At 30.2% G+C, this 14,404-nt stretch overlaps 1 protein-coding gene across 1 annotated transcript; it reads left to right on the top strand.

The window, feature by feature from the left end:
* On the top strand, window positions 1-1,806 carry LOC145565383 (zinc finger BED domain-containing protein RICESLEEPER 3-like). Its single transcript, XM_081625408.1, has 3 exons — window positions 1-589; window positions 716-1,046; window positions 1,149-1,806. The coding sequence occupies exons 1-3, from the start codon at window positions 1-3 to the stop codon at window positions 1,804-1,806; spliced, it is 1,578 nt and encodes a 525-aa protein (XP_081481534.1).
* Window positions 1,807-14,404: the final 12,598 nt, after the last annotated feature.

Raw genomic sequence — 14,404 nt, 5'->3', positions numbered from 1 at the left:
ATGGATGAAACCGTTGATGTGACGAGTGAGAGTGCCACTCCTTTGAATGAGGAAGGTACACAAATTCCAGAAAATCCAACTCCACAATCTGAACCAGAAGTTCAAGATGTTCCTAATTCAAATAAAAGACCAAACAAAGAAGCTGCTCCAAGTAAAGGTAAAAAAAAACGATCTTGGCTTTGGGAACATTTTGAGAAAATCAATAAAAATGGGGTTGAAAGATCAAAATGCTTGTATTGTAAAATTGATGTTTCTGGTAGCTCTAGACTTGGCACAACTCCTATGAAAAATCACCTTCAAATTTGTAAAGAATACCCCCCTAACATTAATAAGTCACAAAGACGTCTTTCTTTACAAAGTGAACAAACTACCAAAGATGATAGTGTTGGTGAAAATGTGGTGGGGGAAAAGAAAGGAAAGTTAGAGTTGTGGAAGTTTAAGCAAGATGATGGTCGTAAAGCTTTTGCAAGAATGATAATAATAGATGAATTGCCATTTAGGTTTTCCGAGCGTGAGGGTTTTCGTTACTTTATGTCGGTTGTCCAACCAAACTTTCTCATTCCCTCTCGTATTACTGTGGCTAGGGATTGTTATCGTGTCTATGTAGATGAAAAAAAAAATCTAAAATTTTTTTTTAGTAAGTGTTCTTCACGTATTTGTCTCACCACTGACACATGGACATCTTGTCAAAATTTGAGTTATATGTGTTTAACAGCCCACTTCATTGATCAGAATTGGAAATTACATAAAAAAATTTTGAACTTTTGTCCAATTAGTGGTCACTCTGGAGAAGTTATTGGTAAAGAAGTTGAGAAAAGATTGCTTGAGTGGGGCATTACTAGAGTCTTAACCATAACAGTAGACAATGCAAGCTCAAATGATGTAGGACTTCAATATTTAAAAAGGAGGTTTCAAAGGTGGAAATATGGTACTGTTTTGAATGGTAGGTTTGTGCATATGCGTTGTGCAGCTCATATTCTCAATCTTATGAAGGAGGGTTTGAAAGAAACAGATAACTCAATAAAAAGAATTCGTAATGGTGTGAGGTTTGTAAGATCTTCTCCGGCAAGAATGCAATAATTTTAAAATTGTGAAAATCAAGAGCAAATCGAGTCAAAACGTCAACTTTGTCTAGATGTTGATACTAGATGGAACACCACTTACTTGATGTTAGATTATGCCTTGATTTATCGTAAAGCATTTGATTTGCTTGAAACTTGTGATGGTGGTAAATTTAGAACCGAGTTGTCTAAGACTTGTGGTGTTCCCGAAGATGAAGATTGGGACCGTGTTGCTTCTTTGATACCTTTTCTTAAAATTTTTTATGATGCCACTCTTAGACTTTCTGGTTCTTTATTTGTTACCTCTAATATGTACTTGCAAGAGCTTGTGACAATCAATAGAATGATTAAGAGAAGGTGTGATTCTCATGATCATAATGAGAAAATGATGGCTTATGGGATGAAGGCAAAGCATGATAAGTATTGGGAAAATATAGATAATATCAATTTGATGTTGTATATTGCTGTTGTGCTTGATGCTAGGCGTAAGTTGGATTATGTTAAGTGGGAAATTGATGATCAATATGATTCGGATAAAGCTAGGGAGTTGTATGGTAGGATTAAGGAGACTTTGACTTCTTTATATGAGCATTATGCCACACAACAATCTGAAAATCAGTCCACCACTTCTGAGTTAGATGATTTGTCTTCACAAGATTTGGAAAACTATGATGAGCATGATATGGCAGTTTATGAATTTGAGAGAGATGTTGGTGCACAAAGTGTTGTTCAAAAGAATAAGTGATTTAGACAAGTACTTAGAAGATGAAAGAGAACCACATGTCATTGGAAAGAATTTTAATGCATTAGAGTGGTGGAAAAAACGTGAGGAAAGCTATCCCATAGTCTCTCTTATGGCTAGAGATGTATTAGCCATTCCCGTGTCCACCATAGCTTCGGTGTCCGCATTTAGCATCGGTGGTCGCGTGCTTGATCCATTTCGTAGTTCTCTCTCACCAACAATGGTAGAAGCTTTAATTTGTGCACAAGATTGGTTGCGAATGACAAATGAACCACTTGTGGTGGAAGAGCGTATTGAAGATCTTGAGAAGATTGAAGAAGGTAATATATTTTTTCTTTGTATGATTTCAAGTATAATTTATTTTCTTTATTTTAGCCTTGAGTTAAATGATAACTATTAACTTTTTTTTTTTTTTTTGGTATAGAACTGTCCACAGGTTTCGGTTGTTGATGACTACATTTGAGGCATGCATTTGAGGAGTATTATTGCTACTGTTTTTTTTTTTAATTTTTGCTACTGTTTTTATTATTTAGTAAAATGTAATATTGAGACTTTGGTAAACTTTGTAATATTGAGACTTTATTAAGCTTTGTATTTTTTATTTGAGTTGGATTTGTAATGCACTAAGATTGCTAGTATGCTACTGCAGTTCTGCTTGTGTTTGTGGAGTTTATTTAATGGTTTTTTTTAATTAATTTAATTTGCAAAAAAGACTACTACAATTATTGTACAGGTTTTTCAAAAAAAAAAGTACAGGATTAACAGGTACAGCCGTACAGGATTACAAGAATACAACCATAAAATTTTGAGTTTTCATTAAACATTGGATAATGGATATCCGAAATATCCGATCCGAATGATTTCGGATATCGGATATTGGATATCCGAAATTTTCGGATCGGATTCGGATTTCAATTTCTGACATCCGATGAATTGGATATCCGATCCGAAATCACATTTCGGATCGGATATCCGATCCGTGAACAGGCCTAGTTCAAAGTATTCAACGTGGTAGCTAGTCAACATATTTCTTCTAAGTATGATAGGTTGTTAGCTTTTTTTGACACTAATGTAGCTAATAGGTTGGCAAATAATAATAAGTAAGAATTTGGATTGAAACAATATATATTTGTTCGAGTTTAATTTTTATTTCTGATAAGTGATATGTAATTGAACATATTTTGTTTTGACACTGAACATTTGCCTTTTTGGTTATGAATATTTTATTGTATTTCGTTATAACAGTTACGTAATTGAACATATTTTATTCTGATAATGAACATATGACTTCTTGATAATGAACATTTTCATTCCAATATATATATATATATATATATATATATTTAAAACAAGCATTAATGAATTAAAAATTAAATATGAATATTAATGTACTCGATCATTTAGAAATCCATAAATGATCAAATGTCCAAAAGAATAATATTTTTAGTAATCTAAGCTTCCATAAATCTTCTTGCTCCTTTTCTATTGCTTCTAGCTTCTGTTTAATCCAAATAGCATCAATTGAGCAATGCACTGTATTCTCATCTTTTTGATTTGGTTTATCTGTAATTCAAACAAATTACAATGTCAATGTGTGTATTCATTGTTATGAAAATGAACATTATGCTATATGTCAAATTAACTTACTTGTGGTTCAACATGTTTCTATCAATATATGATTCCCACCAATTACTATGTTGTTCATTTTTATCTTTCAATATAATTGATGGTATTATCTCCTGTATAAATATAGGCTCAGAGTTTTCATCTCTAAATTATTGCAACGTGTGTTTCACTCTATATAGAACATCACTACAATATATGTTGTGTTTGTATATCAATATATATGCATAAACATTATATTGATATTACAAATTTAATGAATGTTCAATTGGCAAAACAAAAATGTACATTCTGTTTTATATAAATGAACAAATTATCACAAATAACATGAACATATATATATCACAAATAATGTAAGTGACAATATGTGATTTATTTTTGAACATTTTTTAAAATAAAATCATATTTTAAAATAGAATCATCAAAGGTTTATGATGAATGAACAATATGTAATTTATTTTTGAACATTTTTTGACATGTGAATGAACATACATTAATATATGTGTGAATAATATACACATATCCAAATGAACATCTATGTATCAAATTCGAATAAGCATCTATCAATATTAGAGCGAAAATGTATGTAATATAATATTCAAATGACGCTCATGAGCGTATAATTTAATATGAAGTTAAACATGTATTATTATAGTCTATGTGGATATTTTCAATATGAGAATGAACATGTACGTATTTACATTCAAATAAACATATGTTTAAATATCAGTAAACATTCATTAATATGTAAATATCACAAACAAAATTAGGATAATCTTCTCTCAAGAATGAACCCTAGCTAGTAGATGTAAGGTAAGAATGTAAATGATCATATACTAATATCATAATGAACATCTATTAAATTGAAAATGAACATTTACCGAAAATGAACATTTGTTCAGCAACCGTCTTCTCTGACGGAACCTTCGAAGTGTTCTTCTCTGTTTCGTTTCTACAAATTAAAAATACCACCAAATATAGTTGATTTTAGTCTATTTTGCACAAAAATAAGTGTAATTATAGTAAATTTTGTTTTAGAATATCAAAACGCAAAAAAATATAAAATCTAGGGTTTACATTCAAAATTCTACTTAAATGAACAAATTCTTACTCTTCTTTTTCGGAATTTAGTTGTGATTGACGAACTTCATCTCGAATGTTAGACATTTTTAGATGTTTTGATGCAATTTGCAGTAATTTTGAAGTAATTTTGAAGATTTTTTTCCTGAATTGTAGCGATTTTGAGTATTTGAAGAGAGAGAATATGGTGTTGAAGAGAATTGGGGAATTAACTGCAAGTTCTAACTAGTGCGGTTAGTGGGGTGAGGTTAGGGCTATTCTGGTAATTGTGGGAGGGGGGAGTAGGCAGCATTGCCTAGAGGGGGTTGTAGGCATTAGGAATTACCTCTCTTATTCAGTATATTAGCTCAGATTAGAGCTCAAACTGTTACAAAAGAGCGAGCTCAAATATGTTTAACAATAAATTGAATGATCAAGGCCCATGTTAATAAAAACCAGCCCATGCACACATTTCTCAGCACGGCTGTAGCGGGTTGCTTGGCCTGCTTCATGTTTAGCTTCTCTCATTGCCTAAGCTATGAACTACGGAGTAAAGTTCATTAATGATTTCAGTTATACACTCCTTTCATTCCATTAGTATTTATCCCATCTGATAGTGTTTTATGATAGCTTTTGAGTCAAATGGGGCAATTTATGTGAGACGGAAGGAGTATGTGTTATGAATCATAAAAATCAATTTAATATAGAGTAATCAAGACTTTTTTTAGTCGATAAGAATAATTTTATTTGTGTAAGAACTAGGTAGAGGGAATAGGAATTGATTGAGGATGTAAGAGGAGAATTGAAGACTATAAAGTTTTTCTACCCTATTTCTTCAAAGAAAAAAAAAAGTTATTCTACCCTATATTTCAAAGAAAAAACAAAAAAAAAAATTTCTCCCTCTAAGGGCCCGTTCTCTTCAGCTTAATTCCAGTTCAGTTCAGCTCCAATCAGTTCAGTTTCTAATTTCCTTCTCTCATAAACAATTCATTTCATGTCAACTCCAATCAGCTTAGTTCAGTTTAGTTCAATTTAGTAAATCAGAACATGCCCTAACTCTTTATCTATCTAGTTTCAACTTTTATTTATTTTTTTTTTCCTTACATATATCTACAGTAGTCGTTTGAAAAATGACTACCATATTATTTTAATGATATATAATATGATCGGTGTATTTTTTCACGTTATAAAATGGTCACAGTTACTCTTATACTATCAACAATGTAAATATAAAGTTTGAAATTGTAATTCAACGTAAAATAAATATTTTTTGAAAAACTATAAAATAAGGATAAAAATTACATAAATGAAACTAAAAATTTGATAAATAAATAAAAAATTGATAATACAATTTAATACCGTTAATAAAGTAATATAATTTAATTACTTAGAAAAATATGTCAAATATAAAATATATAATCATTAAAACATTATGGTAGTCATATTTAAAAAAAACTAATGTAAAATTTTCACAAAAGATATTACTGTGAATCATTAGAGTGAACTAGGTAAATGAGATATACTAATAGAATGAAGTGTTTTCCTAGAACTTATAAAAAGCTTTTGAACTCAAGCTATTTATTGAGAAGCTTAATTTAAACTTTTTACTTTTTTAGACCGTACGGCTCAATGCATTCAACTTCATTTGGCCAAATACAAAGAATTTGAAGAACACAAAATCATCATACAATTAAAAAATTTTAAAAACTTACCAATAGTTTTATCATATTTGCGACTCGAACATGTAAACATGATGCCCTTGAAACATGAAAAGAAGATGTTGGTAATCGTATCGGATACAAGATACTACTACTACTACGGTACTTCCTACAATTGTTAGCATTTCCACGTGCATAAAATGGTCCAAATTTACATTCCATAAATAGTACAAGTACTATAAATCACTATCTATATAAGATTATAGTGAATACTTTAAGGGTAAAATAGTAATGACTGACAAAATTAGGTGCACCCGTGCACTAATTGCTGATTTGCTTAGCTAATTCTAAAGTACTGCTGTAACTTTTAGGTTCACCCGTGCACTAATTACAGTAAAGTACCACTGTAATTTTTTCTTTCATTTAATTTTTTACTCTTTTTGTTCTGAGTTTTACAGTAGGAATAAATGTGAATAAATAAGGTGGAACTTTGTACTTTGTAGTTAATCCCACACTTTTTATGGTGGTTGCAGAGTATCCTAAGCAAGCAGGCCACAAGACCCACATTATTACCTACTTTGTCATCTTCCTCACCGGCCTTTATGGCCCAATTTTTTTTTTATCACATTCTTCGTTAATGTGAATTTTTTTTTTTTTTTTTATTTTATTTTAATTATAGATATGGTAGTGGACTTTTCAAAAGTCGACTTCCATAGTTTCATGCTCTCTAATTTCAGCAATAATTGACACTTTTTTTTTTTTTTTTTTTTTTTTTTTTTGGGCACATCTCATTTTATATTGTTCCTCTCACTTTAAGCAAATTTGCCTTAAAAAAAGATTTTTAATGAAAAGAATAATATAAAATGGAATAGTATTATAAATTTTATGATATTAATGACATGATTGAGACTCTATTCTGATTTACTAAATTGAACTGAATAGAGTTGAAATGAATATTTTATGAGAGAAGAAAATTAGAAACTAAACTGATTGGAATTGAACTGAAATGAACTAAACTGAAATTAAGCTGAAGAGAATAGGCTCTGAGTTAATTAAAAAAAAAAAAAAAAAAACTTGTTTTTAAAGAACCACTTAATTAATAGAAAATAATATGGATTGCTTTTAAGAAGATTAATAAGAAAAGACATAAGAAAATAATAATTCAAATATAACATTAATTAGACTCATTGACACATTATTTTCTCTCTATTAAATTTTGCATTTTAAATTGTTTGTAGTTTAACATAAAGTGCTCCGTAGTACTTGCCAATTATGCTTAGGATATAAACACACTCTAATACCAATTGTTATGGATTAATCCAACTATTAGGTTGAGTTGGTGAAAGCACACAAATATGAGAGAACAATACAATATACTTTGTCGTGGTCCTTACAGTGGAATAACATAGCTATTTTATGAGGAAAAAAAGATTGACTATATATACTTGAATTGATATTTTATTGTTTTATAATGTAAGCTGTATCATTAAACTTATGATATTGCCCATATTGGTATATACTACTCCGTATAACATACATAAACCCACTTACAAAAAGATTATCTCCACTACTATGCAATGGTCCTTCCAAGTTCAATGGTATATTTTTCAGTTCTTTTTTAGAGTCTACTTCCTCCCTCTTAGTTCTCTTTGAAAATAGTATTGTTTGGTAGGTGATAAGCGGGCCGGGTCTAGGGCATGGCCTTATTATATAGGGTGCTCCTCCAAGATAGAGCAGCCTCACTTTGAGAATTGAAGTGGAAGTCGCGTTAGTGATCTTCAAATCACCTACTTTTTTTTTTACATTAGTGTTGACAACATTGAGATAAATTTAACAACATTCTACGTGACTACAAAGTACATCTGTACATTGCATTTTTCTTTAAGCATAAACCATAAAAGAAGACAATCTAAACTTAGTTTGTAAGCAATCTTAAAATCAAAACATGTCAACCGGAAAAATTTCAAATGTACACTGAAGTCGTTGTGTAGATAATTTAACACATAGGCACGCAGTATTATGCATAGATAAAACCGATGATTAAAAACACAGGCTGGGGTCTCAAACATACAGGCTGGTGTGGGACGTGAAAGTATCCAACATTACATACGCTATATGACTATATATAGGCATATAGCAACACTTTTGTTTTTATGTTTTTGCCAGTGCTACACTTTCTATAAAACTACTCTCATCCTCTTAAGTCTTAACCAAACACAACACAATAAAGACAGCTTATATTGCCTAATTAATGATCTGAACCCATTGCCAACTGTGCTATAGTACTTTCAAAATATTCCACTTTTTATACGGTTATACTAGTTTCAGTACTCTAAATTAGCAGGGTTTGTTGGGGTTCAATTGATACATTAGTTAATAGTAATGACGAAGTACTATGTACGAGTAATTTTTAAACAATGAACGCATTATGCTCTTATGCACTTATATATGCATGTTGTATTGGAGGAATTCTTAGACTCTAGTAATGACTCTAATAAGGGCATAACCGTCCATTCATTTTTGTCGCATTTGGGAAAAAAAAAGTATCACAACACGCGTTGGTATTTCATTATACTTTAGATGGTATCATCATGATACCAACAACCTTACTCAGTGATACCAATAAATGCAAAAATGTTTCGTTGGTATCATGTGAAATACCAACGTGTGTTATTAGAGTCATTTGACTCTAATTATTAGAGGCTAAGAATTCCTTGTTGTATTGATCCTAAGGCTTTATTATGTTCATCGTATTTTTACTTTTACAAAGAAAAGTAAGTTTAAATTAGTAATAATTTTAAATAAGATAAGTTATGATAAATGGTCAATAATGAATTAATGACTGATATTAAAGTTATGGTTAGTTCTAATAAGTGAAAATCAAATGATTATTGACTAATATGTGTCAAATAATAAAATTCGGAACTATAAGTACACCTAAATATGGTTTAATCAGCTGCTAAAGTCGAGATAATTCATAAAATATAAGATCCAATCTTGTTTACTGGGTATATCTTAAGTGCAGCTATATTACTTCCATGCATCAATCATGTAATGAACTGTTACATCAAGAACTCCGAATCCAATGTACAAGTATATATGCAAATAAAGGATATTGGAATACTTAACCCATACTCAAAGTTACGTTATACTAGCATATATATAATACTCCGAAATATGGTGATTCATTAAATTTTTTTCTTTAAAATGATAGGGAGAAACTTTAATATAATTGGCGACTACTACGCGGAAGTAATTGTTTTATAAAAATAAATGTGAGGTGGAAGGTAAAGCTCAGAATAAATTTGGCGAAAGAAAAGCCAAAAAGGGGGTTGGTGAATGGCAATCCAGCGAGGAAAAATCATTTAAATAATTAAATTGGTTGCTTCATTCATGAACCTTCATAATTGAGAATTTATATTCAGGTTCTAAACTTCTAAAGTACTTGTAGTATATATTATATGCAATCTACTTGAAGCTTTAGTTTCTACTAGTAGTCTATTTTACAATATTGTATAGATTTGTTTGCTTTTTGGGGTGGGGCATCTAATGATTTGTCATACAAATTGGTATGCTTCTTATTTACCACATTTAATGATTTAAAGGCAATGATATATGGCTAGCTAAGGTAGATTATTGGTAGAATCAATAAAAGAATTAAAGATTGGGGTTAAGGAAGAATGTGGGTTGTCCCTTGTTTGATTGATAATGTTGGTTGATGTGGTGTTGTAGAGCTCTCCTATCGCGTTTGTGGTTTAAGTTTGAATCAACTATGGATGGGTTAGATCACGTAGAAATTGGATAATGTCGAGTCAGTGTTATCATTATTTGATTAATTAGATCACTTTGCGTTACTCTAGATTTAGTTGAACTCAAATGTTCTTCATCTATATATCTTGGATTTGGAAAGGATTTAGCTCATGCAATTTTATCTTGAGTCAATCTTGGGTTCCATTTGAATTAGTTTGGTTTCAAGACGAATTCTTATTGATTTATTTTAAATTTAGATTTTTTGTAGGGTGTTATCAACTTATCAAATTCAGGTCAAGTTTGATTGCTTTATTGTTAATTGGTATGTCAAATTCGTATAGACTTATCTAAATCTGTTGATATGATCTTTATCCGGATATGAGTAATTAATTTATAAGATCCATAAATATAACCATGATAAGTAAAGGTTTATACGGCTATAACCTACAAAGCAAGAAATTCAAGTTAAGGCGATTAGGAGTCCTATTAATATCTATTGTAACATAAACATTACTTAAAATGACCATTACATGTCTTTTTTTAATCAATCCACTTCAACTTAGGGTTAGGTTTGATCGGCCGGCCGATTAATTGATTGCATTTGTTATTGGGTTAGACCGAGTTTCGGATTTTTATTGGGTTGGATGTCGGTTCAATTCAATTTAAAGTTATTTGATTAAGGCAAGTGTTGTGTTTCCTTAGGTTGGTTATTGCATAATATTGGGTTCGAATTTTAGAGTTAAGTGAAAAATTGAATGAGTATTAATAATCATATCGATTCAGGTCAATTTCAATTTTAATTACTTTCAGTAGGTTTCTCGTAATGTGAATTTGTGATTAGGTCATCACTTTTTGCAAGTATATAGAATCTCAAAATTTTAATGTATTGGCACTCCGTGCCTCCCTTATGAGCACATATTCCCAGGGATGAAATTAGACACTAAAATTAGAGAGGTTGATGTACTTTTAAATATTGAGAACTATATATTGTCCCGATTTGGCCAAATTAAGCTAAAACAAACTTTTTATTAATTAAGTGCGTACGAATAATACTCCTATGAAATTAATATTAGAGACAAACAAATACTTATGAACCTCTCCTACAAGGTGGTGAAAGTGTCATTATAGGTGCTACAATTGGGTTTAATTTATTAAATGGTTACAAATCCTTTGATTATGACATATTAGAGCTGGCTTGGCCGGATTATACCTAGAAAAAACAGTTTAATTGTTTTTTGATGGCTACATAATATAGTACAAAACTTGAATAAATTCGTACAAAGAAGTGGGACATTTGTAAGAGTAGTGCCGACTGCCTAGTGCTATAACTTGCATCTAATTAATTACACTCTAAAATTAATTGGTGAAGATCATTAATGACCCTTATTTTGTCTATGGTCTAGTAACTCTTGTTCCTATAACTCAAGTCTCAATTCTCAACTTTTCAAGTTATGCTAGTCATGTCTTTAATTTACTTACCCGTTTTTTTTAGTACCACACAAACGATCAAGAGTTGTTGTTATCATAGATTCATAGTATGGAGTTATGGACCCATTGCAATATACTCCTCTCCGATTTTATTTGGTAGTATGACATTTTGCATGAGATATTAGAAGAGTGAAAAAGTACAAAAAATGGATCAATAAATATGAAAATCAACTTGGGAAAACTTTAAGGTGAAAAAAATTACTCCCTTCATACTTTTGTACACTTTTATTTATTGAGAAACAGTTCTTCCAAGTTGATTACTCTTATCTCACCCATATTTTTTTTATTAATTTAATATTACCCTTCTATTACATCCATACCTTAACAGAAAATATTCATCCAGTATTGTATCTCACCCTGCGTACATAATATTTTAACTTATTCAAATCAAACGCATAAAATTTCGTATCGATCAAAGTGTTATAATTAAAAAAAAAATAGAGAAAGTACTTAAAAAAGAATGAAGCTAGTATGTTGAAAGGCTTAAATACAATTGAGGTAAGTAAAAAGGGGTGGATGGAGCATAGTGAACATCATTCCAAGTTTACAATAGAATCAATGAAAGTTAATCTTATGAAGTTATACTTTCTTTTTGAATGCTAGACTAGGAAGCTCGATTGGATCCGATTTGAGCTTTCAATCCTCAAACGAGAAAAAACTTGCATCATGAGTTTTGTTGAATTCTGCTTTTTCAAAGCTTAAAGCCTTAAACCCAAAACTTCTAAGGAATGAATAATTTCTGTTCCAAATCATGCAATAAATATGGTAAGCTTAGTTATCATTTTTTTTTTTTTGGTAGCCAAAGAGAAAATCTTATCAATCCAAAACCTAACACGGATCTACCTAGCTTTATTTAGCGGGACAAGTCCCTTTATCTTAGGAGTGGGGGAGGATTGAAGGAAGGTAAGGAAACCCCTCCTTAATGTGGGGATTTGATTGTTATTATGAGATGCAATTTTTTCCCACGAGTAATAGCCTTACTTGTTACTCTCAAATATTTGCTTCTTTATTTATTGGGTTGTTAGGGTTTTACTATTATACAAACTGCTCATTATTACTAATAAATTGATATTAGAAAATTCTTCAAATGCGTGGCGCATTTATAAAAGGGTTCGACTATATGACAATTGGAAGGTCGTATTCATAAAATCGCATGCAATAATAACATATAAACTTCCAAGACTATTCTTGAATTGTCAAAGATGAGGGATGTTATATGCTATTTTTTTTCTCTCTTTTGGTTGCAATCATGCAATCAATGAACACGCTTGTTCAACGCGCAACATAGGGTTACATAACCAAGTCTTCAACCAAATACTTCGTACTTGTAATTTTTTAGTTTATATTGATCAAGTCCTAATATATTATTTTAGCAATATGCACGTTGCATATCATCATATAGACTACTTCATAAGTTGAAAGTTTGAATCGAACCTTTTTATTTGATTCACGAAATAAGAGGAAAAAGAAACGATTACAATATGGTTCCTCTGTTCCAAATTATATAACACAGTTTGACATTGTGCGCTATTCACATAACTTGCTTTGACTTCGCTTTGTGATTTTGTATTGAGAAAAAAGTAGTCATGCATGTGGGATCTTGTTATATTCATATCAACATATATTTTTCAAATATCAAAATTTTATAATTATTGCTAATATGTAATCAAGGATATTTGCATTATAAAGTATGCATTGGCAAACGTTTCTAAATGAAATGTGTCATCTAAATGAAGGAAGTGCAACTTAATTAGTTACGAAGAGTAATACTTAACACCAGTTATCACCTTATCAGATCATTTTTATTTGTACTTTCAATTTACTTGACCCATTTTCTTTTTCTTCTAATTTTCAGTTGAGTTGGATGTCACACAGCATAATCAAACTTTTTTTTTGGGGAAACATTCTAAATATAGGACAATAGTTGATGAGCAGAGTATAATCAAACTTACTTGCATATTGTTTTTTATTCGACTTGCACAAAAATCTCGTATGTACAATCAATCATGAGATAAATACATAGGAACATAAGGAGTATTTTACATACTAGCTTAAATAATGTGAACAGGAATATTATTTTACGTACGAGTATTTCTAAGGTGGACAACTCTTTTTAATTTGATGGGGATATTTGTTTTTGTATAATAAAAACGAAATTTCCTCTGTTTTTTGGCCATTATTTGTTGGAAGATGCTAATATTCACCTAATGTGATTCCCTGCAGTTTATTATCACTAACAAACGATGTTTATTTATCACCTAAACTAACATTTTGGCATTTATAGGGTCCTCGTTGTCTCATTGACATGTACTGTATAATTGTGTATACTAATTAAATTTTGCAAATTGCAATCAATAACTTAATACTAAAACAGACATCGAAGGTGACAAGTGTCACATCATGGTGCTATTTTTTCCCTCTAAATTTCCCCTTCCTTTTTAGCATTTTTTTTTAGAATATTTATATAATACAATTATAATAATATTCTTTCAAATCTTGTATATTATCTTTGTAATAAATATTTTCCTTTTTATTTGATGTTTTTAATTGTTCCATACACATTTACTTAAAATCTTAGTCCAACTCTTTTAATTGATTCATATAATTGATATTAACGAACTTACTTTAACCGGATTATTATTTGCCAAAAAAAGTAATATACTTTATAATAGAATTGATTCATTTAATTGATATTAGTGAAATTACTTTAAAACTAACATGACTTAAATCTTCAAACATGTTTTGTGTGCCGTGTAACCTTTGTAACACTGACCACCCTATAATTTTTTTAATCTAATTCATGATATTATATATTAATCTTTTGCTTTGCCTTTTAATATAACATGTTTTGTGTCCGGTGTAACCTTTGTAACAATATAATTTCTATATATTTAATGTGTATGTTTTATCAAATTTTATTTGTTAAATTTAATTACTTTTTTAAAAAAAATTGGACTTACCATGCATGGCACGAGGCCTAAGCTAGTAAATATATATAATGCACAAGTTGTATGCAGGCTTTC

The sequence above is a fragment of the Chenopodium album genome, chromosome 10 (genome assembly GCF_948465745.1).
Source record: "Chenopodium album chromosome 10, dcCheAlbu1.1, whole genome shotgun sequence".
Classification (NCBI taxonomy): domain Eukaryota; kingdom Viridiplantae; phylum Streptophyta; class Magnoliopsida; order Caryophyllales; family Amaranthaceae; genus Chenopodium; species Chenopodium album.
This window is presented reverse-complemented; position numbering and strand designations above follow the sequence as displayed.